Genomic DNA, 27,621 nt, shown 5'->3' on the forward strand with positions numbered 1-27,621 from the left:
AAATCTGTACATCATTTGGGAGAAGCCATGATGGTTGCCCAGGAATAAAATCATCATCATTATTCTCCAACTGTCTTCATCATTCTGAAACCGTAACACAACCAACGTCGAGGAGGCTGAGGGGAAATGACACAAAGCTGAAGTTATTTTAAAACAAGGGCTCCCACTCTTATTAAAAAATCATTTTCCAGGAGTTTGCTTGACAAAACAGGGACAGCACAAACAGTATGATGTACCAGTAGGCCTAGTACAGACCCAGGTATAGTCCTACTCTATGTATCAATGCAGGTTCATGATGAAGTGTCTCAGGCTCATCACTACATTATACCACAGTTTGCTAAAAGAAAATGGTCAAATTCATCCAAAGTCGTTTTACACAAACTTCTGTATCTGTTGTGTCGTCAGTTTACTCAATGACGGTCTGGCTTTGTTAAAATCAGAATTTAAGTTCAATTAGCTGAGATACTCACATCAGAACAGATTAATTTCTTGAATGCAACACCCTAAAATCGAAATTAAATCGGTAGAAAAAGCTGCAATCTGCCACCCGCTGCTTTAAAAAGTACCCAAAGTGACTGCCCGCTCATTGTATGCAGCAGTTTAGAGATAGATTCTCACCCTCGTCGTTGATGAAGTCCTTCACGGAGGCCCAGGTCTTGTTGTTGCAGTAGAAGGAGGTGTTGGTGGGCAGGCTGCCGTTGACGCAGTGCGCCGTGCTGCGGACGCATTTCTGCCGCAGGTTTCCCATAAAGAGCTGCAGACCGATGAGGGCGAAGACGCTCAGGCAGAAGACGGTGAGGATCATCACGTCCGCGAGCTTCTTCACTGACTGGATGAGAGCGCCAACGATGGTCTTCAGGCCTGCCGGACCACCGGGGACGCAAAGACGCGGACAGGATTAATACATAGATGAATGTGACTGTGGCCATGAACCCTCATTTAGACCAACAGAGCTCAACTGTGAGGTTCTGGAAGTAAAAGTCCCATTCATGTTTCTAATTAAGGTTATTAATTAAGTTTTTCCAAGGGGTCGACAACAAAAGATGATTTAAAATAACTACTTTGATGCTCTGATGCCCCAAAACCCCCGTAGCAGGATCAGTTTTTGGACTTTCTAAAACCTGCGTACACTAACTGCTTCACTGTGTAAACATGTAGCTAGCTTAATGCTAAGAAAACAGCACTGAAAACACTAAAAGACAACCAAACATTGAAGGCGGTTAAAATATAAACGTGACATATATAGAGAGAAATATATATATATATATATATATATATATATATATATATATATATATATATACTATACTATGATACGCAATAGTTTATGGGATGAGTAGTTCCTTTACTCTTAAAATGAACTCTTTTGACCAGTTTTCCACACTTTTTTTGCTCTGATTCAAATGTTTTATGGTCATGATTCGATTAAAACTCTTTATATGAGGATTTTCTGAAACGTCAATGGAGTGAATGAATGGGAAACTCACTTCCTGAACCAGAGCCGTTCAAAAAGTGGGCCGTCACTGCAGAGCTCAATTACTAAAATCAGTCTTTCACAAAACATATGATGCAGAATATTAATTAATTACCATGTATTTAGCAAAATTCTACTTTAAAATTCAGAGTAAAAATTTTATAAAAACAAGCTGCTCGTTTAAACAAAAGGGTCACACATGTTAGACTTGTAAACCACAAAGATGGCAGCCACCTCCACTTAATGTCGTTCAAAATCCAAAATATTTCACTCAATTAGCAAAAGGCAAATGTTTTTAAATTGTCAATAAAATACTTGAAGACAGCAGCATATACTCAGTTTTTTATGTTTTAAATATATATATCTTAATATATATATCAAAAGGGCCGCCATCTTTAGGAAATAAATCACAAAATAACAAATTAAAGTTGTATAACTGCTGTTAGGTGAAAATCTCTTTATGTGTGGTTAAAAGATTCATTAAAGAAGATAAATTATAATCCATTCATGTTAATTTGTCACATTATTTTTTAGGGTTGGGGTTTTCATCTGACAGCAGCTTTAAGTTTCCCCCCCCAAAAAAAACCCGTTGCCACTGTGGGAAAAGGTCACCGTCATCATCACCAACAAAATCAAGCAAAACAGACCACAAACTCCTCCATTAACATTCAGATCAAAAAACAAACACACACAGGAACATATGGTAAAAACAGCAGGAACAAAAAACACTCAGAACACAAAGGGTGCAGACAAGTTGACTGTCCAAAGAAACCACCAGCATCTCTTTTAATTTCAGTGAATTCATTAGAAACAGACACACTGACAGATCGCATCCAAGAAGCTGGTGAACAGACTCGGGGTTGCGTCTGTAAGCTAATGAATGAGCAGTGTGATTACGTGTAGCTATGGCTGCAGTGATGGCATGCTGTCGACACGTTGCTACTACTGCGATATAGTTATAACATGTATTAGACAGTGTTATAACGAGGCCACTACCACGGCCAGTATGATCTAATCACATGTGTGAGATAACAACGCTGTTGGCGCTGCATGCTAACATGCACAGTGGAAACATACAGAGGCTAGCCAGCGACAGATATTAAGAAATTGTTTCACATTTTTAATTGTAATATGAGTAACACTGAGCTACGGTGGCTGGTGAGTGCAAAACAAATTTACAAACTCTGAAACAAATTTACAAATTCTGAAACAAATTTACAAAATCGTACGGAAAGGGAATGTTAACAGTCAGTTAACAGTCAGTGACTGACTGTTAACTGACTGTTAACTGACCCAGATAGTTTCCACAAAACGGGCAAAACATCATGACACTCCATATAAAACACACAACTCACCGTACAGTCTTTCCAAAACAAACCTCTCGCCCTTTCCGTACGATTTTGATTTTGTAAATTTGTTTCAGAGTTTGTAAATTTGTTTTGCACTTACCAGCCACCGTACTGAACAAACAGTCAGTCATCTCGCACTTAAACTTAGATAATTATAATAATTTAGGAAGTTAATGGTTCTTCATCAGATCCAGTTTTTAAATCAAGTAATAAGTTGTGCCCAAGTTAGTGTCCCTAATCCCGACGAAGCTAACTTTAACCAACTTAACATCAATGATTAGCTTCCCCAACATTAAACATTCATGTTTGAAATAGTTTTATGTTTTATTCATGTACAGAACGAGCCTGTCCTGGTGCATTAGAAGCCATTTTAAGTTGTTTTTAACTTGTGTATCATTGAGTTGTTTTTGTGTGACGTTGCCGTTAGCTTAGCCTCTGATGTCCACTCAACAACCAGTTATCAGGAAGACTTCAGTGCTTCTTTCTGCATACTACCGATTCATCAAAGTGTGTGTCAGAAGCAAACAGTATTCAGCAGGTAGTATGCAGGATGAGATTTAGTGCTTCCAGCAGGCTCCGGCCGAGAGAGGGGTACGTTTGATATTCACTCCCCCTGCATTCGCTTCCTCACCTGGGATGACAGAGATGGTTTTGAGCGCTCGCAGCACCCTGAACGTCCTTAAGGCTGACACATTACCCAGGTCCACAAACTCAGTCACATATCTGCAACAAGCCGGGAGACAGAAGCACAAGAACAGACACACACAGAAGGGTATGACCACACTGAGCAAACAACGAGCCGACACAGAGGGAAAGAAAAGATGGAGATACAAAAGAGAGATACAGTAGAGACAGGCCAGGTCGGACAGTGGAGGTTTAAAGCCAGAGACTGTGGAGGGGGAGGTGAAGTCAGATGGTCAAAAGCTGCTCACGTGGATGTAAACTGGAGACAAAGTCAACTCAGACCTCAGTTTCAGTCTAATATTATTATATTTAAAGCTGCAAACAACAATGGTGTCATTGTCAACAGATTAAACACAGACAGATGAAATCTAGTTTCTCCCCAGACCAGCGTAATCATGATTAATCAATTCATTGTTTGGTGAATTAGTCATAAATATCACAGGTTAGCCCGAGTTTATATCAACTGGTGGTTTTGTTCCAAATCCTAAAGTTATAATGTTTACTCTTTAAATCCTCACATTTGAGAATCGTAAAACAAATAAATTTAGCTTTAACAATTGATTAAAATTAGGAAAATGCTAGCTAAGTAGCTAACTAACAATTGGTGTAGATTAGCAAGCTAGTTAGCAAGTGTCTTACTAAATTTAAGATGTGACAGAAATTCTGAAGGTTTCAAAGATTAAACTGACATTATATTCACATCTGCTCATGTTAACAAAATGCTAGCTAAATAGCTCGCTAATATAAATAGCCTACATCGTTCCTAGTTAGCTATGTGGCTAGTTAGCCAGCTAATCTACTGGTTAGCTAACAACTAACAACCTGATGTAGATTAGCTGCCTAGTTAGCTAGCGTTTTGCTAACATGAACTCAAGATGTGATTATGTCACGTTTATCTTTTAACCCTCGTTAAAATGTGGTTGTCTTTTCAACAAAGGTTAGCTTAGCATGTAGCATTTCTACATACGGGAAAGGAGGAAGATGGTTCCAAAAAGGGGCGGGGCTTAGGAAGGGCCAATCCCAAATCAGACATCTCCGGTTCAGGATCACGTGTTCAGGCTTTTTACGTATCTGACTTTTCCTTCTTTACCGTCTCTTCGGGTTCAGATCAGGTGATTACACCCGTGACTCCTGATTGGGCGGAGAGTGGGAAGTGGGCGGGGTGTGGGGGGGGGGGGGGGGGGGCTGGTTGCTGCAAGACACGGCAGACACGGGACGAACAAGAGAGGACGTTCACGACGACGTTTACGATGACGAGTGTTTTGTTTGTTTTTGTTTTCTGTGCCTTGTCGCCCCCTGGTGGTGGTGAGGCCTTACCTGGGATGACTGAGATAGTTTTCAGGGCTCTCAGCACTCTAAAGGTTCTCAGCGCCTGCAGGTTCCCTACTTTGATAAACTCTGTTAACAGCCTGTAGGGGGCAGTGTGGTGGTTGTCAACATACAACAAAAGAAGAAAAACATAACAAAGTCTGAAAATACTGAGGTGATTTAAAAAGGTACAATACTGATTTGTTAGAGCGCCGACAGCACGTACGCCGATGTTCGGTCGGTTTTATGGTGCCGTTGGTCGCTGTAACAACCAGGAAGAGTATTTTTACAGAAAAAATCAAATGTTTGCATTTATTTGCACATTGTAGAGGATAGAAACATCTTTAAATAGCTGCATCTTCTCTTATACAGTTTGATTTTAGTCTATTATTATCAATATATTGACGCCTGTATGGGGTCAGACACTAAATGACATAGAAATTAATTATTAATAGTATGTAAAGTTGCTTTCACACTCTTTTGGAGAATTGATTTATATGATCTTATTGAATTTGATTTGTTTTTTGGGGCATTTGTTGATGTTTATATATATTTTTTCTTGCGCCCTCTAGGGGTCATGTCACGTACTGCATGGATATCTGCACCACTTTACATTATGCAGGATTTTTGTTTTGTTTTTCTATCGTTCAGGGTTCCCTCTCATATTAAGAAATCATTTTCCAGGAGTTGTGTTGACATTACAGGACAACACTTGCTCATAAACAGTCATATAGTTTACCAGTAGGTTGAATATTGATGCATTTAACTCCAGTTTTACTCCAACAGAAACATGACACAAATTGAATGAATCTTATCTCCTCTCAGCCTAATAAAATAAAGAGCAGAAAGTCCTTGATTGATACCGCTGTGTGTGTTTATTAACCACAACCAACAGTCGAGTTTTTATATTTATATATAAATATATATACTTATATTTGGTCATTTTAATCAATTTCCAGGTGAACTAGTCTCTAAATTTCCAGGTTTTCCAGGACGGATTGTGTTATTTAAGATAAAAACAAGCAGTCATGGAGGAAGAAATATACTAAATTCAGACTAATAACAAAAGTAATAATTTCCCTTTTAGACTGAATCAAACGAGGCCGTAAAGAGCTGGAAACAGGAAAAAGGGCACCAGATGACGGCGGCCATTTTGGGCCCCCCTATCCCGGTGTGATGGAGTCATCTGATCCCGGGGGTTGCTAACTGCCCTCCATTACGGCTCATATTTCACCGGCGTTGACTGGCAGGCTGATTGAATTACAGTGGAGGCGGGGCGGCGGCGGCGGCGCCCAGAACAGGCCGTTTAGATGCAGGTGACCAGCAGATAGAACCAGTGACACCAGTTCTGCTCTGGTGGTAACGAGCCCGCGGCGTCGGACACACAGCGGGCTCGTTAGTTACCACCTGCTTCTAAATCTTATCTTAAACGTCTTGATGTCTGTACATTTTCTTATTTAGATAATGATGCTTTAAACTCACTGTGACATTCATTTAGCCAACAGATTAAATAAAGCTTATGTGGTTTCACAGATCTGAGTGAGGAGATAAAATACAATTAAAGCTTTCCAGAGAAACATGGATTACTTCCAGGATAAATCAATTTCCAGTTGTTTCCATGTGTGTCTCTTTTTCTTATTAAATATCTGTATGTGTGTTTGCACTGCAGCGCCCTCTACCTGCACCACGCTGTAAAGAGAAACAGCAGCTTCGTTCCTTCGTGGTAATATTTCAGATGCTTTTTAATCCGCTGTGATTATTTATTGATAGATTTTATTATGCTAAGATAGAAATTGTTGCACCTTTAATGCTGTGGAAGTGGCTGACGGGTCTGCTGCCGCCGCTCCGGGGATGGCGGCCATTAACATGTCATTACACCAGCAATATCAGTAACACAGGGGCGGGCTGAGTGTGTGTGTGTGTGTGTGTGTGTGTGTGTGTGTGTGTGTGTGTGTGTGTGTGTGTGTGTGTATTTGGGGAGGAAAGGGTGATGGACTCTGTTACCATGGGAATCCTGACTCAGTGGGAGGGGAGGAGAGCATCAATCAGACATTTTGTGTGTGTGTGTGTGTGTGGTTGTGTGTGTGTGTGTCTATTTACCGACCATCACTCTGGTTTTAATAAAGGCCGGGCACAGAGGGGTGATGTGTCAGGGGCGGAGTGTGTGTGTGTGTGTCCAAATGTGCACTATCCTGGTGTTTTTTGTGTGTGTGTGTGTGTGTACGACCACACATACACTTAACATGTTCTCCATCCTTGTTGTGTGTGTGTGCGTGTGTGTGTGTGTGTGTGTGTGTGTGTGTGTGTGTGTGTGTAAAGAGGTGACTTATGTGTCCCTGTGCTGCTAAAGATCGCTCTGACCGCAGGACGGCCCTCGGTTCAAGGACGCACACCTACTGACATTGTGTGTGTGTGTGTGTGTGTGTGTGCGTGTGCGTGTGTGTGTGTGACAGATGGGAGATGAAGAAAGGAGCAGGTGTATTTTATATTCAAAGTATTTTTTAAAGAAAACCTCATTTACTTTTTTTGTAGTGTGCTAATGACGCCTCAAACTGCCTCTAAGACTTCCCAGAATCCCTTTCTCTCTCTCTGGAGTCCTGTTCACTGTTTTTAAGGAGGAGAGTCATAAGTTGAGGTTTAATGCAGATTTATGGACGTTAGCTCAGAGGTGGACCTGTAACCTTAGAGACAAAGAACAGACGGAGGCCAAGTCAAGTCCTAAACTTTGAGTTTGGTTATAATGTCCTCTCCAAATGTAACGCCATTTTAACGAACGGACGAAACAAAACAATCTTTGGTATCATTGTTTCCAGTAACGTTTACTCTTCGTTGTTCTCTCCTGAAACCTGATTGGATAATTGCTTCAACCAAATAGGATCTAGGGAATCAAGTGTCGACTTGCTGGGAATAAACAGAGTTAACATTCAGTCTTTGGGGGAAGGTATCCTGCAAATCCAAGTGAAGTCACGAGTCGTTGGTGTGAAAGTGTAAGTGGAGTCTCAGGTCATCAGATGTCTTCAGTCTGACTGGAGTCTACACCTCTGGTAATCTGTGTGCTAAATATACTTATGTCCTTCTCTCAATTTAGTAATTAATACTCTCCAATGAGTGAATAATTGGTGCTCGTGCTCTACTAAATCAAACCCTCCAATTACTTCATTAAGTCCCTCAAATTAACAGCTTCATTCATTTGTCTGTATTGTCTCCGCAGGCCGCTGAGATTTAATACATTTATCTCATTACCATCACACGTGTTCTGTGGAGGATTAGTTCAGGAAATCTGCAGCGTCGACGAGTTTTTAAAGGCAAAAAAATAAAGCAAAAAGCTTTAATATTGGAGATTGAAGTTGGAAACAACATCAGGTTGTGTTTTAAAAGCTAAAACAGAAACCTGAGGACCAGAGCAGGAGTGCAGTGTCTTCCCGGAGAGGAGTTCATGTTTAAACTATATTGCGTCTTCCCGCCGCTCCACGACGCAATATGCAATATGTCACATTATTGATGATAATCCAGGCAGCAGTTACGTTCCCATTCCTCCAAAACATGTTCAACAAAGCTAATTAGCAGAGCTGATCCGCCCTATACACTCACAAGGGCCCCGCCTCCCCCTCGTGCCAAAGCAGGTGTCACTGTTTACAACTCTGATGAGAGGATGAACGTGGGAACAGGAATCAGGTAAACTTGTGTTCTCTCCAGGTTTGATGTCAGTAAACAGCAGTGTGTGTCTTCCAGCGCTGAACGCCGACGCGGCGTTTATTAACTGCAGCTCGGAACAGATAAACCGCGTTCATATGCACGTCAACGAAACGAAACTCAAACTGTTCACTGTTTGTGTTCATTGTTCAGTTTATCAGCTGTTCTCTGCTGTTATTGTCAAACATTGAATATATTATTTGAAATATCCATAAAATATGTCACGTAGTCAGTTTACTGTTCGATATAAAAGGGGTCTCTTAATAAAGAAGGGTTGGGGACCATCGACGTACTTACAGCAGATGTACGTTTTATGTTTGAACTGTTTAATGGTGAATTCGTCCTTCGAGTAAAGACGTTTTTCCCTCTGAGGGACCTGCAGGCAGGTCGTCGGGGTCCTGTTATGTAACTGGGCAGACGGCGTCCCACCATCTGAGGGCACCTTCATCAAGAAGCTTCAATTTGCCGGGGCGGCCGCGGTGGATGTGACACCGCTTTTATTATGCCTCGGAGCCCAGCCTCATGGGGTCAACTATTGATCCGATCGGTTCATTCTGATCGTTTATCTTCCCGGCGGCGTCCCTCGCTTCCACGCCTCCCGCTCCTCAGCTCTCTGATGGATCGCCGCCTGATCGCTAACCAAACCAAAACCACAGCGATTTTCCATCAGTCAGTCAATTAGTGGAATGGACAGGTCACGCTCTTTCTCTCGGAAACAAAACGCTCAATGGGTAGGGGCGTCGCTGACGGCGTGCTGAGGAAAAGAGCCTCAGAGCTGCAGTTTCTGTGTCTTTTGTTTTGTTTTTTTTGTGTCTTGAATTGACGGTTTGACAGTCCTTTGTGTGCTGAGGGAGTTTAAGGAGCCTTCGGCTTTTCAAACCTGTAATTTGGAAAATGCATGGGTGTCACTGAGAAGAGCTCTTTCCCCTTTTTTCTCCAAAGACACAGAGTAAAGTCGTCTTATTCAGCGGGAGAATCATACAGCCGGCAGATCATTCACTTGTCCCACTTTTACTGTTTCTTGTTTGGTTTTCTTGTTTTCACCGTTTAAACCAATTGAACATGGACATGTTTGGGGGATATTCAGCTCTCCTCGGTTGTATCTGTGAGTCTTCAAAAATCTATTTTATATAAAAGTAAAGATGCTGTAAAACTTCAATTAACGACCCAGGCTTTTATTTGGAACAGGCCTCTATATTATTATTATGTACATATTTCATATTATATTTTTTCTATTTTCTATATAAATTGTTATATATTGTAATAAAATGTATATTCTTATTGTTATTAATTCTATTTCTTTAATGTTTTGTGACGTTACTCCCACAGATCATTAAAGCGGACAAATCCTAAAGTTGTTTTAAAAAAAAAGAAACATTATTTTTTGTTGATCGTCGCCTCCGACCAGCTGACAGAGTCCCTGGGGAGGTGTGTTTGTAATGGAGGGTCAAACAACCACGCCTCCTGCACCACCACCACCCCCCCCCAAACTTCCCCCGACCACACAGGACAGACGGCAGTGGGATGGGATTTAGTTCAAGGAGAGCGGAGGTCAACGGGTAGCCCGGGTCCAGGGTTCGAATCCCACTGATTAATCGTACTGGGCGTAATTCCTGAGGTCGTGAAGGAGCGTGGGATCATGGGAGTTGTTGTTTTCATTGTTAAACAGTGAGCCCTGGGGGGATTTACACCTCCTGTTTACACACTGGTGAGGGGAATCCAGTGAGAAGCCAGTAAACTGTATTGATTTCCCCTCATTGAATCTTAATCGATCACAGTGAAGACCTGTGAAACATTAACATCACGAGGCAGCTGGACTCGCGAGGTCTAACGAGCATCCATCTTGGATCTATAAAATACTCTATTACAAGTAAATGTTTTGCATTCAAAATATTACTCAAGTAAAAGTACATAACTATTATCAGCAATCGACCCGTCCTAAGTCTAGTGCTATGTGCTAGCCTCGTTGAAACGACAACCAAATTTAGAAGATGGTTAAAAGATAAAAGTGAGGTAATATTAGCAAAATGCTAGCTAGCTTTTAGTCATCTTCAAAATGTGGTTGTCTTTTCAACATAGATTAGCCTAGCATATAGCATATCTAAGTACAGGAAAGGAGGCTTACTCAACTGTTATTGGAGCACAGGGCAAAAAGGGGCGGGGCTTAGGAAGGATGAATTAATAATTAGTTTTAATATTCTGGTTGGACGACACATTTTGTTTTTATAATGTTGGGTAGTTTATCCTATAATGATGCATCATATTTTATTATTCCGTCATAGATTTTAGGTGAAACCTTTAATATGACACTTAAATACTAATTGGAAGAGTCAAACAAAGGTAAAAAACATTTTGTTGTGAAATATATGTTAAAACATGCCATAAAATGGATGTAAAGTACAAACAGTGAGGTACAGTACAGAGTAAATGTATTTCCACCACTGTAGACAGCAAACATGGATCCTCATCACAGCCCAGACTTATTTTTAACCGCCTACACTTGCTGCTGCTGATTAAGTTCATTAATGATATATGATGCTGCAGCCTGAAGTTTGTTTTATGAAGCATTTGGACTGACAGCACAATGAGACAAGTTCTGTAGTTAGAGCGCAGAGTTTTCTCCTGACTTTGCAAATGTGTCTGAATTTAACAAACACGCTTCTGCTTAGCTGAACAAACTGACGTAAAACCATAACTTTTAAACTTTATGTACCTCGACTGCAGAGACGGACTCATATTAGTCTTTATTTTTAATTCCACAGCTCTAATCCCATCAGTACAACACTGTCACACACCAGAGTTTCTCTCTCGAACGCACTGATTCATTCCCCTCACTTTCGACTTTGCAGTTCTCTTCCTGCGAAGATGTTTCACAATAAAAGACTGATATTGCGTAATCACTGCCCTTTTTCCTGGATAGCTTTTAATGTGAAACATGAACAGGAAGTGTTGATTGTACCGTAGCATCACAACAAATAAAAGTAGAATATATCGGATATATGTACCAATTTATATGAATCTGTAACTTCTTTTCTTTGTTTAAAAGAGAAGAAGGGTTAGGGTTATTATTATTATTATTATTATTAATAAATCTCTAAATACTGTTTACATTCTGATTCCTGGACATACTGTATCATGAGGACATTAAAATATTTTGATATTCTATATACTGACAGTAAAATAAGCCACTATAAACCTATAAAATATATAGGCATAAAAAAACTTAAAAAACTAAAAATACAGCGATATCATGTTAAACTGCCAGAATCTTAAAAAAATACAGGAATCTACATGTTTAACGTAAAATAACATGAAAATCTGCCACTGTAAATAACTATAAAACTATTTATGCTTTTAAATATTGTTGAAATACAATTTTTTTTTTTTTTTACAGATATTTATTGTTTATTTATCAGATGAAACGTTTCATATTGTTAAACATTTCTTAAATTAAGTAATGTATGGCTTTTTCTTGTTATTTCTTGTTTTATTTTATTTTGTAATTTTATTTTGTAATTTTCTTCCTATGTTTTTTTACTTCCTGTCTTAGGCTGTTTCGTCCTGGTTAGGTTCGCCTGTGTTTCATTGGTTAATTACTTCTTTTTGTATTGTTTTGTATTGCTTTCAGTTGTCAGTAGTTCCTGGTTTTCCTGTTGGTTCTTGCTCTTCCTGGAATGATACCTGCCCACCTTCCCCTGAACCTGCCCGTAACTCCTCAACAATCAATCACTGAAGTCATCCTGCTGCCTCTGCTGTCTGCATTTGGGTCCACTCCTGAGTTTGCACACAGAGAAATGTGTAATCCATTACTCTTTTTGAGTAACGACCCCAACACTGTGGGTAATTACGTCCAAGTTTTATAATATGATATAATATATGATGTTATTATCTGTTTACCAGAATAAATGACTCTTTTAATGAGCTGCGGGGACACGCCGTTAGCGTTGCAGACAGTATTCGGCTCATTAAAAAACGTTCAGTAACAAACCTGGAGATCGAATATAAAGGCTGATATTTTACCCAGCACACATTTCAGTTTGGGCTTCGAAAACTGAGTCATTATTTACATTTAGAGACACATCTTATACACGAAACCCGGGGGAAGTTACTACTCCATTACTGCAGTATGCATGCGTTGTTTAATCAGAGACATGCAGACGTCTTTTTACTACATTTACTTTAGTACAAGTTTGAGCTACTTGTATTTCTAATATTGTACAACACATTCACATGTCAGGCAATTAATGAAATAAATACCTATATAAAAAACATGTTTTTACTAATATAACTGGTCTCTGATGATTAAATGTAACTTGATTGGGAACACTAGCTAGCTACTACGCTAGTATTACACAGTACAAATGTAGCAGACGGTCAAGTGATCAATTTGGTTTCTATTTCTGGATATTGTTGTATTAATTGTTAATTACTAATCTGTACGTCCATGCTGCTGTCACACAGACGCCGCAGTAAATGTGATATCGCCGCCATTTTTTTTGTTTTTGCTCGGTACTTTGTAATTAGGTACAGCTGGATAAAGTTTCATCTCATTAAGTGAGGCTACGTGTCTGTGTGACGCAGGTCTTCTGTCGAGTTAGGGTCCATGCTGGTGTCCGTTATTGGGAACAACCTTTGTAATGTATGAATGTGTGTGTGTGTGGGTGTGAGAGAGAGAGGGAGAGAGAGAGAGAGAGAGAGAGAGAGAGAGAGAGAGACTCACGCCATGACGATGACGCTGAAGTCGAGCCAGTTCCAGGGGTCCCTCAGGAAGGTGAAGGGCCCCACACAGAAACCCCTCGCCAAGATCTTTATGAGAGACTCGAACGTATAGATACCTGTGAAGGTGTACCTGAGAGAGGGGGAAGGAAGGAAGGAAGGAAGGAAGGAAGGAAGAGGATGCACGACAAAAGAGGAGGGAAAGCAAGACGGGAGAAGGGAAGAGAGGAAGACGAGAATGAGGAAAAGGAAGGGATGGAGAAGAAGAGGAGGAAGACAAGAAGAGATGTGGGAGTGATGAAGATCAGCAGAGGAGAGATGAATAAAGAAAAGAAGAGGAAGAGGAAGAGAGGCAGGATGAATATTCATTAAACCAGCAGAGCCTCAGCCAAACATCCTTCACTTATTTATTTTGTCCCCAGAAACAAGTTCGACCCGACGGGGCGTCAACTCAACCGTACAGAGACAGACAGACAGACAGACAGGAGGAGAGAGAGACGGTCACACCGCCGCCGCCACAGCTGGAGGCCAACGGTGAAACATTAAAGGGTCAGTTCGTCCAAGTCACACAAAAACACACATATTTTACCCACAAACCCTTCTTATGTGAGATACATGCAGCTTTAAAGGCCCAGTGTGAAACATTCAGGTGTTTTCTGTTAAATGAAGAATCACTTTTCATGATGCATTCAAGTGTTAAAAGTGTTTTTCAGTTTCAAAGTTGTTTAATAAATCAGACAATAATGGTAGTAAAGTAAAATACACGTTGCTTTAGTTTTAATGCATTTGAGGGGAATTATCGATTATTATTGTTTTGGATGATTGCACCTAATGAAAATGACTTAAAATGATTAAATATAATAAATAGAATAATAATAATAATATTAATATATTTGCTGCTCTCACTGTAACACAGTGTGTTTAATGTCATCATCCTCCAACACTGACAGACAGATGGAAATCTTTATATACTGTAAGTGGGACAGCTCATTAAGCCACTGACAGACATCCAGTGCAGGTTGTAAACCAGGAGACTGGCATGGAAACAATGTCCAACACAGGATCTGAAGCTGTAAACAGGGGCGGCGTGGAGGAGAAATATACGCTGATTTATTCTCAAACGATCACATACATTAATGTTTTTATATGTGTTAATTTATTGTGTGTCTGTCTACATTTATTTATACATTTATTCATTATTATATTCATATATTCCACTGTTTTTGTGAACCTTAGCCTTTGATAAACCAGTTTCAAGCACCGAAACAATTAGTCCATGTGAGTAAATTAATTAAATGAGAAAAGATTTCACAAATCTGACTTCAATTATCCAGCTTTAGGGTCAAATTATCTCTTTACACAAAGCTTCAGGACAAATAGTGCCTCATTATACAGATAGCTGAGGTCTTTCTGCACATTTTGATATAAAACACGTGTTATTAAAGTCTCTTTCTAAAGGTGAATTTAAGAAGATATGTAAAATTCAAGAAAAAAAACCAAAAAACTTTCATGCCATTACGCCATCAGAGCCAAAGACAGACAGACAGACAGACAGACAGACAGACAGACAGACAGACCAGGTGTACTTACTCCAGGTATTTGGCCCAGTACGCCGGCTCCGACATGGCCATGAAGCAACAGTTGGTCAGGATGGTGCACATGATGAACAAGCTGAATAACGTGAGCAGGTTAAGGAAAAAGAAGGTTTTTATATCGTAGTCACACCTGCAGTGAACCCACACAGGTGATAGACGACGGTTAAACACAAAAGTTTCATTCATTGTTTAGCATCATCAGTCAGCCGGACAACCCCAGGTTAACTTAGGCTACAGTTAGCTAGTTAAATGTAACTCGTGAAAAATGTAACTTATTACTCTTTTCAAAAGTAATTAATATTTTACGACTAGTTTCGTCCACAATTACAGAATCCAAGGTTGTGATTAGATTTTAAATTAGTAAAAGGGTGACAACAAAAGTAAGTGTTTCTGGGGGTTCAGCTTTAATATTATTACTGGAACTTCTTAGTAATTAGTTACACTACTTGTTTGTCTGAATAACACAAATTAGCCTACAGTCTATAATTCAACATTGCGTATGCTGACCGGGACTCTGGATGAAGCTAACTGACTAATTTTCCAACGTGAGCTATAACACACTATTTATATTATCTACGAGCTAACATTAGCTAGTGTCACGCACTGTTTACACGTATAAATCGGTCCACTGGGAACAGAGGAAGTCGGGGAAGGTCTCATTTTGTTTGTTTGTTGGTGAGCAGGTGGAGGTGGAGTTCAGCACAGAAGACAATAAGTGACAGAAAGAAGTTTTAAGACTCAATTTAATGAACGTCTGTGATTTTACAGCTCTTAGTCAGTGTGGATAAAAGCTCCGAGTCAAATGTAAAATGTTAATGTCGTCAGTGTAACGCCGGCGATCGACGAGCTGAAGCTTTTATGTTCCCTCATTGTGAGTTTCTATGGAGAGTGTCAGCTAAACGCCTGAAATGTAAATGTAAAAACATCTCACTGTGTGTGTGTGTGTGTGTGTGTGTGTGCCAAAGTGATTTTACATGTGCTTTTTTTTTATTTAAATACCTTTCACTGATTTCCCATTAGAGGCTAAATAAAGACGAAGTGAACTGAAAAGGCTGCGGCAAGTTAGCACGTGTGTTTCAGCGCTCCCCTCCGATGCCTGCCACATTCAATACAGCAAATTAATATGCCATTAACGGCGCCGACGGGAGGACGTGGGGGCCCACTCTTGTCTAATCAGCATATAATGGGGAGCAGTAACTTTCCAAAAGTGTCAGAAGGCAGCAATACATGTTAAATATCACCTTCACCTGCCATGTTCAGCACGCTACACGCGACGAGGTGGGAGAGACTTGGTGAGGCCTCGCTCAGCTGTCAATCACCGCTATAAATGAATCATAATTATTATAATCTGGCAGGAGGAACATACTCCCCATGTGAGAGCGGGCCCCAAACTCCAGCTGAAAGTTGTTTGAGCTGCAGGGTAATTGTTGATTGAGTGCCGGGTGTAATGATGTTGCCTGAGCGCGGTGGCAGGCGGCGAGATAATACGGTTACCGATTGACAAACAACGCAAATGTCCCCCCGCCGCCGCCACCGCAGAGCCAGGAGCTAATTATCCCATAATGATAGCCCTGCTGTTATGGACCTCCCAGGCCACTGTACCGGTAATGTCATTATACCTCCCACATCCACCACGGCGTCCATATTCCTCTCTCTCTCTCGCCATCTTTCCACATTTGTCTCCGTCATTCTTCTACCTCTCTTCTTCCTCACCTCCATCACTTGCTTTTATTTTCTGTCAGGGTAGTAGCTGCTTTTATTTTGAAAGAATCAATTAATTGTTTAGTCAAAAATAGTGAAAATAAAGAGGTGAAATCCTCAAATGTCTTATTTTGTCCAACCAACCGTTAAAAACCTAAAAAAAGTTTGATTTATTGGGAATTATTATTACCTTACTATTATGTGTTTTATTATAAAATTTAATTTCAAATAATATATTAAATAAATAGCAGCCCATTTCGGCAAGTAAAACCAAAATAAGATGAAAAATAAAGCCTTAATAATAAAATAACCCCAATGTAAATATTTATTTCATAATTAAGAGATAAAAAGTAAAAATTATGTGATAAAAAGTTCTGATCACAGTAATAGTGGGTCTGTCAGTGTGGGACCTCTTGCTACGCCCAATACATTAACATAATGCTAATTCAGTGCTGACGCCACAATAACAATAACACAATATATAAAACTTCATTAACACGACGGTCCAGGCTGCTGATTCTGGATTACTGTTGGTTAACTTGTACTTGTACTAACAGTTCTGGCTAAAAAACAACATCAGGAATACGCTGCAGAAACTGTGTGGTGATATTGGCACAAAATTATGAGATAAAAAGTTCCAACTATGTCAGAATTAAAAGATAAAAAGTCAAATTATGAGATAAAAAGTCCAGTTATGAGATAAAAAGTCAGAATTATGAGTGAAAACATGTATTTTAGATTGTAATGTGCTTGTAATAACATAATCATAGACACAGACTCTTTGTTTGGATATTGGGATTATACATCAGTCGACTACACTCAGCAACATAAAGTACAAACAGTTCAAACACAACAAGACACAGCTGGCGGCTGTTGTGCCACTCTAAGGCGTCTGATGGATTAATGTGGTCCCTGAGCAAAGCCTCATGGGACACGGAGTCCAATGTCTTCCAGAATAAAGGCCCTCTGGGAAATGTAGTCACTGTTTTCTGTGAAAAACCACAGGTGGTGTCGATACTGAGGAGAGAGAGAACACACACAGTCTGTGTTTTCTAATAACCCGACCGCTTAACAATCGCCAGCTTTTCACAGAAAACTACTGTAATGACGTTTTAGCAATGCATGATGGGTAATTATTTGTAATTTTATTACCGTCAGCTGATGTGAATCGAACTTCAGTCAGTCCTCAGACTCGAGAACTGGGGATCACTTAGTAATTAGTTAATAATAATAGTAATAATTATTATATACTATTATAATAATAATAATTAGCTTAACGCTAGCCTGATGCTAATGTTAGTTTAACACTAAATCAACAGAATAAACTACCGTATTTTTATATTTCATTAATTAAGTCAAAATTATGAGATGAAAAAGTTTTCTAAACACTTTTAGCTCAAAGCTAACGTTGGTTTAATGCTAGCTTACCGTTCCAGTGCTCGCAGTGGGTCAGATAAATGTTGTGATTTTAATCTATATTAGTGTAAAATAACTGATTATAAACTAATGTGAAAGTACAATATTATATTTTACTGTGTGTGTGTGTGTGTCCACCTCACACCACCGCCTGTCACCGTGGCGCCGGTGTGTTTGGGCTCCGGTCCAGGACACACTTATAAAAGCACTCATACACAAACACACACATACTAAAACTCCACTTCAGCACCGCAACGTACAGCAACACACACGTTTCGTCTCTCATTATAAACACACACACACACACACACACTCAAACAAACCTCGCACATCAGCAGCGCCACACCTCCGACGGCGACCTCTTCCCCCACTTATCCCCCTGACAACATCAGCGTGTCCGCCGGCTCGACATCTCTCAACGCCAGCAGCCGCTTACCCGAGGTAAAAATAGACGAGTGCAAGGTGAGGGGATGGGAGGGGAGGGGAGGGAGGGGTGTCGAGGGGAAGGCTGTTGAGTTTTGTGTGTGAAGTAATATCTGTCATGTTGCCCCGAGGCGGACGCCGGCGCGGGAACGGGCTGCGGGCCCAAATCCCACAGCTGGAACTTTTAGATTCTCACGGACGCCGTTTCCACAACTGGAATTCAATTTAACGTCACAAAAATAACTTTACGTATAAACAGGAAAGCTTTAGATCTCGTTAGCTGCGGAGGTCAGTTCTCAACGTATCCAAGTGTTTTGCTACAACATGACAATACAACAACAAGCTTTAGAATGATGTTAGCTTTGACTTTGGATTTTGTTGTTATCTGTAACGAACAGAGAGAGAAGGCACGGTTTTTAAATTCATTTTTAAAAATGTCCTTCTAAGTTATGTTCGGAGTCTGTAGGTCATGTAAAGTGTTAAATATAAATAAATAAATGTATTTTGATTCATGACACTAGCTTCCTTTTTATTGTTTTGTTTTGTTTTACAATCCACCTTAATGAGTGTCAACCACATTAACGTTATTTAATGTGGGTTATTAGGTTCAGGTATCAGGTTAATCTCTTCAGTGTTCAGTATATTTATTAAAAGGTTTGTGGTTTTTCATTAAAGCAAAAATACAGAGTGCCATTAATCGCCATGTTGAGCAGCACTCAAGGTAATCAGGGTTAATTAAATAGACTTATAAGGGTCGTTTCACATTAATAAACCATAAATAACTGAAACTGCACCAAAAGCATTAAAAAGCCTTAATTAGAGTCTGAATGAATCAAAACCCTTGACTGTTTTAGGATTTGGCATTTTTGTGAATAATTAATCAGAGGAGAATAAATTTGGGTCGCAATGGGAGTACGTTAGCATAAAGGCTATCCCTCAACTTTGTGTATGCTAACCGGGAGTCTGAAATAAGCTAGCTAACAGTATTTTTCTACGTTAGCAAGCAAGATGAAGTTATTCAGATAAAACAAAACAAAAATTCACAATATGTACATTTAAGAAGCTTTGCAGTAATACACTACTCACAAAAAGTTATTTGTGAGTAGTGAGTAGATATTCGGCTTTCGGATTAAATTTCAGAATGTACATAAAATGCACTATAACCTTTCCAGGTGATCTTAATTTGAACTTCTCTACTGTAATGCCCTACTTTCATGATATAATATCACTGTAGCATCAACTTTTTACATTTTCATTAAATTTCACCCAAAAGTGGAATATCCCTAACCTTTTTGTGAGTAGTGTATTAGTTTAGATTTTTGACTTTGTGTGGCTGTCGGTAGATGTTAGTGGACTAACATCCACATTCCTACATAAATTAGCATAAAGCCCATCACTCAACCTTGTGTATGCTAACCTGTCAGCACAGAGCCCATCACTGAACATGCTGTAGTATCAATAAAACACTGCCAAGTGACGTCCAGTGTACACAAACCTTCAGTCTCTCTTACACATATACACACAGCACATGTATACACATGCTTTACCTTCAGCTTTGAGATTATCTTGCATCAAACATAATATGTTTACTGGATACTTCACTGGGGAGTGTGGCCAAAAATAATATCTTTAATAAAAAGCTGTTTTTATTTTCTACTCTGAAGGTATTTGCTCAATTAAACGAAGAAAATAGTGAAACAAGGACAAAAAATATTTTGTGCCTGCAAACAAACTCAAACATACTCAACCTGAATCAGTAACAGTCTTTAACTGTACAATGAACACTGGATTTGGTATCTCAGTGAACACATGAACTGCCACGTGCCAAACAACATGATGGGATTAACCGTCGAAGCCTCGTCACTTTTTACAGACGCCTACAGTGACAACCCACCCAGCCAGCGTCTATTTGTTTACATTATCAACCACGCTGCCGCCTGGGTGGCCTCGGCTGCTTGTACACAGCATCCTCCAACATACTGAACCCCTCCAGGCTGCAGGGATGCTGCTGTACCTGACCTCTGACCTCCCTTGCAGCCAATACCCCACAGTCAGCAGCAGATCATCACACGGTCACAGAGTACATACAGTAGCAGTAAGGATATGAGTGGACGAGGATCTTGATGGCGATTCTACGGATGGGGTGGAAAGGGCTGAAGATGTAGAGAGCTGACGTGGCACTGAATCGGAAGATGGCCTTCCCTTTGTTCAGGACTATGAAGGTCTGCAAGAAAGACAGAGAGAGGAAATGTATTATTCAGACGAACCTGACAGCTGATTCATGTGTTGTGCTCTCAAGCGCTGCTGCCACTTTTTGGCCATCATTTGTGGGACAACATTTACACTGACAGAGAAAGCAAGGATGTTTGGGGTTTTCAGTCTCAAAGCACTGGGGTTTAATTAATGAGGACACAGGCTTGCGGGGGGAAAAATAACATCAACGTACCGCTTCTGTCCAACGTCCGCAAGTTTGAAGAAGCTCATTAAACCAAGCAGGAACTTGCTTTTGCCTTGAATCATCACACAATGCAACATTAAATAAAAAATCTGAAACACATGCGACTGTAACCTGTACGGTAAATACTGCTCACCATCGGCATCTTGCAGGCAGATCGCTTGGTCTTTAGTTCCGGCCCGTTCGTGGTCAGTCCTATCTCGGCAAGCCGCTTAGATTGCGATCGAAACATAAGGGTTAAATAATAATGGAGGTTTAGAAAGTGAAATGGAGCAGATGCTTGTGGCTTTTACAGCTGATAACAGCACAGAACAGACCGCTGTCGAGCTGAAACTGGATTTCGTTGAACAGTTTCTTGTGTACAAGCTACAATTGTAGCTTTACGTACGGCGGGTTGCGTCAATCGGGAGGATGTCGTTCCGCAAATTATTAGAAGCATTGGCGGCAAGAATGGATATTTGGTTCCCATCTTTCTGCGCACTGTGCCATCTGTTCCTTGGATTCCCCGGCATAAATCTTTTTAAACATTCATGCTAGCGACGAGCGCAAGAGAGACTAAAACCTGGGCAGCGAGGGACAGAGGATTTTTTAGGACTTTTGGACCTGCCTCTACATTTGATTCATGTGTCACAAAGCTGTCTTGACATTTCACTGCCCAACAGAGTCACGCTTCGATGGATTGTTTGTCGCCAGCGTCCACAACAAGTGAGTGAGTCAGCCCGCCATTATGTGGACGACCTGAGGGGCTTGGCTTGCCTCTTTAGGTTTGGGGCACTGGAGGATGAACTGATAAGGGACCAGCTGGATGAACACATTAATAACCAGTCAGTCTGAGAGAAACTACCAAGGTCTCCTGACGACCTGACTCTGGCAAAAGCATTCCAGATCAAATCTACAGGCAGACAAGGATCTTAGCCTGTGCTATTCCCCCGAGAACAAGCTAAGACAGGCCTCCCCTTGCCCCAAGGTGCCAAATGCGAGGGCACACCAATAACCCAGACTTGTGGCTCCTCCTTCCCAGTGCCAGGAGCTACCCTTTCAGTAAGCTCCTCCTCCAGGTTTTTTCAAGTGGTTTAAGGTGGACTTAGATAAGGTTTACCTGCCATTACTGCTGGATACATGGGCCTTGGTTGTCACTGCTGATTGTCTCCACTGTCTCACAGCTCTTTTTGCCCCAATTTTTACCACTAGCACCTCCTCAACCCAGAGTTGCACCCACCCATCAAGCCCCAAATACACCAAATGTTTTCACTACACTCGAAAGCCATTTGTCTCACGCACAATCCCCCACCGCTTCCAGAAAATGATGTCCTCCCTATTTGCAGCAATCCCTGGAGTGGCCATCCATCTATCTAACACCAGCCCTGCATGATGAGTGCCTGAATAGAGTGCTTGATGTCCTTGCCAGCCACAACCTCACACTGACTGGGGAGTGAATTTTCCCGCCCACTATTGAGTTTGAGGGCCTCCCCAAGCCATCCTGTCCAGCCCAACAAGCCTCAAGCACTTCCTCTCCCAGTACGCCACAACCACGGCCGTGCTGTGAGAACCTCCAAAAAACAATGCAACCTGGACATAAACTTCTGCCTGTTCATCAACTCAAGGAGCAGCTCACCTTGGGTTGTCCTCTCCAAACATCAGCATGGCACTGACCACACCACCAACATTCGATCCCTCAAAACCGTTTAATAGAAGCAAGAAGCATAACCGCGTGGCCGGCACATCTACTCGTACCAGCAGCTCTTTCAATGTTGCTGTCCACGAGTTATCAGACATAACACAGTATAAATCTTGTACATTGACAGTCCTTTTCTTTGGTACACACCCAGTTTTACACAATCTTCTGGACTAATTTCTTGTCAAAGGCGCTTAAACTCTTTTACGTACATACAGTGTAATAAATGGGTTTACAGAACCACCACAGTAATAGCAACTTGTCAACTTCTGCCGACAACTTGGATTTGTTTATATGATATTAAAACATTTGGGTACCATTTCCTACTAAGGCACCCTTTACAAAACATTTATGAATGCTAACTAATGGCTACTAATGGTTAATGAAATATTTATTATTGCTTTGAAGATCAGTTAGAGTTGCCAGGAAGTAAAACATCTTTTACCAGGTGTTCATGCTTTATAAGTTACAAATCTTGGTAATCCATCAATGAATGAATCAATTTCACTTTATGTCAACATTTATTTACAATAATCATTGTAAACATTGACTGGAAATGTTAATTAGTTGTTGATAAATGGAATTTAGAGTTATTTGTCCATTAAAACAATTGTTTACGACAATCCCAAAGTTGTTCTCATTAATGATTTATCACAGATCTATAGCTATTAGTCACAGTTATTAGAAAGTGATACCTTCATCTCTAATTAACAGTTTGTAAGAATGTTATATTTTCTGCATCCTTTTATGCATTTAATATTGTTTTGTGATTTTTTTGTTGCATATTCATTTGCATTTGTGGATATTTTGAGGCAAAAATTGCCACCAAGATATGAAAACATCAAAAAGATAATAGACTTCCAGTGTTATTTTTTGGAAAAAACCTTCAATCGTTCTCATTCTGTGTGTCTCATTGTGTCTCTGACCTGGACACACAAAACCACAAGAATAGGGTTAATGTTGTTTATGTAAATCTTCTTTTGGAGCCACAAAACATATTTGAGACTTATAATTGTAATTTCTCGCTGCAGATCAAACATATTGGTAATCCAGCAGAGTTAGAGGAGAAAACAAACTAATATTTCTACCTACGCACTTTTTAATTATCTATTCTCCTCCAAGACATTCCTTTTTTGTATTTGAGGTCCATAGAGGACTGCATTGGGGTCCCGCAGGACCCAAAACAGATCTTGTGGGAGTAGGTAGTTCTGATTTTGCTGCAAGCGGGAACGGGCAATCAGAAAATAAACTGCGGGTAGCTGGATTTAGCTTGCGTCCAAATGCTAATAAATAACAGTTCTATATAATTTTGGGAGCCACTGGAGAGGGGCTAAAGTTGCTCCGGAGTTGCAGGGTGCCGACCCCTGATGTAGAAAATACTTCCATTATTTTTGTTTTAGAAGCACAAAGAGCAAAAAGCTCAAAAATCTTGAACTTTTCCTTGTATATGCACTAAAGGAGCATATACAGTATGTCTGGGGGGTTTCAGATGACCAGTATAATCCCCTGTCCTTCAGCTGCTGACTGAACATTGTGAACACAGTATTTGTGGTTTGTAGAAGCTGGCAGATGTAGTCATCTACCTAAATATCAAGAAAGCAGTTGTTGCTAGAGACCATTGATTTCTCATGCAAAGCTATTTAGCTCTGAGGGTACGTCTCTTAGTTGGGTCCGACCGAGGGCGGATAACGTACCCACCACAATCAAACTGCTCCAGAATTAGTTTTTTGACCAGACCGAGACCACGTCAACAAAAAAGGGTCTCAGTGCGGTTGTTTCTGTCCCGAGTACGATCGCTGTGTTCAGACCTGCCCAAATGAATCGTACTAAGGTGGAGAACGAACCGCAGTCAGATTTAACAGAACTGAACACACACCAGGTTTTGACAACACCCTGAAACAAGAAAGAGAGTGCAGGAGAAAGAAGACAAAACAGAGAGCGACAGACCACAGCAGGTGTAAACAAGGTCTGAACGAGAGCAGACGGGACCGGGACAAACTGTGGAAGAGAAAGAGAGGAAGAGGAGACACACTTTCTTCCTTCCACACACACTCTGTCACCTCCCCTCCGGTCTTCAGTGAAGTAGGCTACCAATTTATCTTCCAGGGATTCTCCAACAGAAGACGGGGTATTTCCAGAAAACCTTCACCCACAAACACACACACTCTTTAGGTCACCTACCCTCTTGTCTTTGAAGTAGTACGGGTCGATGTCTTCCAGGGGAACGCCCACCAGATGAGACGGGATGTCGGCGAAGATGCGCGGCAGCTGTTTTCCTGCCTCCAGGTCGGGCCGGGGCCGGAGGAGCACCACGTCGCCCAGGTCCTGAAACACATCACATCTGCCTGCTGAAGCTGCCTTACATCTCTTCATTTTAAACCAAATATCTCATCCTCTAGTTTGTTTTGTTTTAAGAGTTGTGTTTTGTCAGGTGTGTGCCTGCGTACCTCCTGGTAGTGTTTGTTGCGTCGGGCCTGCTCCTGGGCGATGCGCTGCTCGATGGCCGCCAGGGAGTCCGGCGTGAAGCGCTGAAAGCTCTCTGGTCCCATTGGAAACACACAGCCAGCCATCTTCTCATCCTGATCCTGCTGCTGACTGGCCCAGTTTACCAGCTGACAGAGACAGAGAGAGAAAAGACCAATACATAACTAATAATTAACTAATACTAAACAACTAAATCAACTAATATTAAATTATAAGACACCCTTCAGTTCCGCTCACTCTCAACAATTAAAAACTGCATCAGAGACCTGCAAAGGACAGTGACCTTAGAGGGTGTGGCGTCAACAGCGACCAGAGTGATTGACAGACTGACCACAGAAGTGTATCAGGAATGAGCTGATAGTCAGTGCTAACAATAGCTAACAGAGCTAATAAGCAGCTGCTGTCAGACTCTCTGTCTTCATGCTGGAGTCCGCTGGAGCTTTTACAGTCACTAGAAGCACATTCACGCTGTTTGTTAAAGTTTCTATGTGCTACCTGTTTGTGGCTAAGCTAGCAGCTCAGAGAGGCTAACTCTCTCTGGCATGTGTGAGACTGTCAGTGTGGGATCAAGGTAAGGATTGCAGTCCGTTGGTGTTTCTACAGCCGTACAAAACACAAGGCCGATGCAGAAGTAGAGGGTTAGCAACAGCTAGCAAAAACCTCTATACATGAGGCACCCACCCTCCTCTGATCAGAGGGCATTAAACACTCTTTTTATATATATATGTCTGACGTAAAGTAGTCCCAAACTGTCCACTCTGTGTCAGCATTTGACTTTCAAGGTTCAGGCTATTATAATAACACCAGCATTGATGTGTTTCATCTCATTACACTCATATAATTTAGATTGTTAAGGGTTCTTCTAGTTTGTCTCTTTCCTGGTTCAATGTGCACAAAAGCAGCTCCATAAAGAAATGGTTCTCTCAGTTGGGTGTAAAATAACTGACCTTAAACCCATCCAACACCTTTTTGGGTTCACCGGTGCTCTTGTGCCTGAGTGGGATCGGATCCCTGCTGCAGGATCAACCTGACACATGCTCACTCATTGTACTCGGCTGTAATGTTTGTGTGTCCAGATACTTTTGCACATCAACATACTGTTGCTAATATTAACAAAGGGGACACGCACAGAAAGCCCACTCGCTCTAATATGTTGCTATATCCACGTTATACAGTCAGATGATTATGGGATGTCCAGGTAATGAAGTGCAGGCCAACAATAGTGTCTCATTAACACTTGGGCGGTCGAGTATAGAGTTACAGTTAGACAGAGATTGACTATAGGATTACGCAGGGAGAGACGAGATTTCGAAGAGAGCAACACTGACAAAGTGTGAGGGTGTAACAGGTCTCTGTGTGTGTGTGTGTGTGTGTGTGTGTGTGTGAGTGTGTTCAGACCATCTGCCTTGGATCCTAATTGAATGATTAGACAGGCCTCGTTTTTCAACCCTTCATGCATTTATTCTTCACAGCTCCCAAATCTGATTTCTGAAGTGTGCGTTAGTGTGTGTGTGTGTGTATGTGTGTGTGTGTGTGTGTGTGTCCACATCAAAGGAAAATCTAGCTCTGTTTTCCATTCTTATCAAAAGCTGTCATCCACTCAGTCTCTCTCTCACACACACACACACACACACACACACGTATGTCAAGTACAGTAGGTCCTGATGAGCTGTTCGGTCCTGGTTTCCATTCTGCTCAGACACTTGGTCACGTACACGCTTGTTAGTACCTCTACGCCTGTCAGGACCCCCTCTGACATAATGCGTTCCCACAGTCGGGAGACAGATCTGAAGGGGGGTTGAGAAATGATTAACAGGATCCACAAAAAAAGCTCCACAGAACTTGTTTTGAGAGTACGGTAGCATCCAGGCTGTTTCAGTAAATAGTCCAAAGGCTTTGTTGCTAATGCAATGGAAAACGTGCATTGCAGAACCGATCTGAAGTAACTCAGGACACCCGTTTTCCATGTTTTAAAAGCTCTCTGTGTTACAAAGTGATTAGTTATATCTCCAGTTTCTTTCACTAAGGAGGAAAATGGGGGGAGAGCATCGTTTCAGGTAAGGCGTGTCCTCAGAGCCATTCAGTTTGTGGCTTTGATATAGCCGCTAATAGAAATATCTGATCGTCTGGTGTCAAGAGACTTGGGTTTTACCAGGAAAAGAGTGAAATAATGGACAGAAATCAAGCCTAGGATGTTGTTTCGACATCTTAACTCCAACCATCACAGCCCCATAATCTTAAACCTAACTCGAACCCCTAAAACCAAGTCTTCGCCACCTTTGGAAAGTCTCCTGACACTCATGGTCTGAACCTCAAACTGGTCCTCACAAAAGATCACGTATTTGACACATTCAGTGTCTAATCTTAGCTCAAACACTCCTGAATGAAAACTGTCAAACACACTCGTCTTATGAATGATTCATGGCGCTAAATTAACTCAAGAGGTCTAACAACCCTGAGCAGCGTTTGATTGGTCACACCGCTTTCTGACAGCGGGTCTGTTTCCACCAACCTTCTGACGGACTCGTACCTGCGTTTTTAACCAATAAAGGAGTTTGTAGTCCCGGTCTTTCAAACCCACATGATAGTTAATCTGCTGGTCCTTCCCACCTTCTCTTTTACCTCCATTATTCTCTTTTCTGACTTCC

General features: G+C 41.1%; 1 protein-coding gene across 3 annotated transcripts in view; it reads right to left on the reverse strand.

Moving 5' to 3' along the window:
* LOC127359479 (sodium channel protein type 4 subunit alpha-like) overlaps positions 1–27,621 on the reverse strand; it is a 177,532-nt gene that overhangs the window by 114,762 nt on the left and 35,149 nt on the right. For 2 of the 3 annotated variants that reach the window (XM_051393283.1, XM_051393282.1), the window contains exons 2-9: positions 24,937–25,101; positions 24,671–24,814; positions 20,951–21,025; positions 20,465–20,583; positions 14,815–14,904; positions 13,229–13,357; positions 3,455–3,546; positions 619–861 (exon numbers count right to left, since the gene is read on the reverse strand). In XM_051393283.1, coding sequence (XP_051249243.1) covers positions 619–861; positions 3,455–3,546; positions 13,229–13,357; positions 14,815–14,904; positions 20,465–20,583; positions 20,951–21,025; positions 24,671–24,814; positions 24,937–25,059 — 1,015 coding nt within the window. In that variant the 5' untranslated portion in view covers positions 25,060–25,101. The remainder of the gene's footprint in view (positions 1–618; positions 862–3,454; positions 3,547–13,228; positions 13,358–14,814; positions 14,905–20,464; positions 20,584–20,950; positions 21,026–24,670; positions 24,815–24,936; positions 25,102–27,621) is intronic. The other variant, XM_051393285.1, reaches the window with a different exon arrangement.

Source organism: Dicentrarchus labrax, unplaced genomic scaffold (assembly GCF_905237075.1).
Source record: "Dicentrarchus labrax unplaced genomic scaffold, dlabrax2021, whole genome shotgun sequence".
Classification (NCBI taxonomy): domain Eukaryota; kingdom Metazoa; phylum Chordata; class Actinopteri; family Moronidae; genus Dicentrarchus; species Dicentrarchus labrax.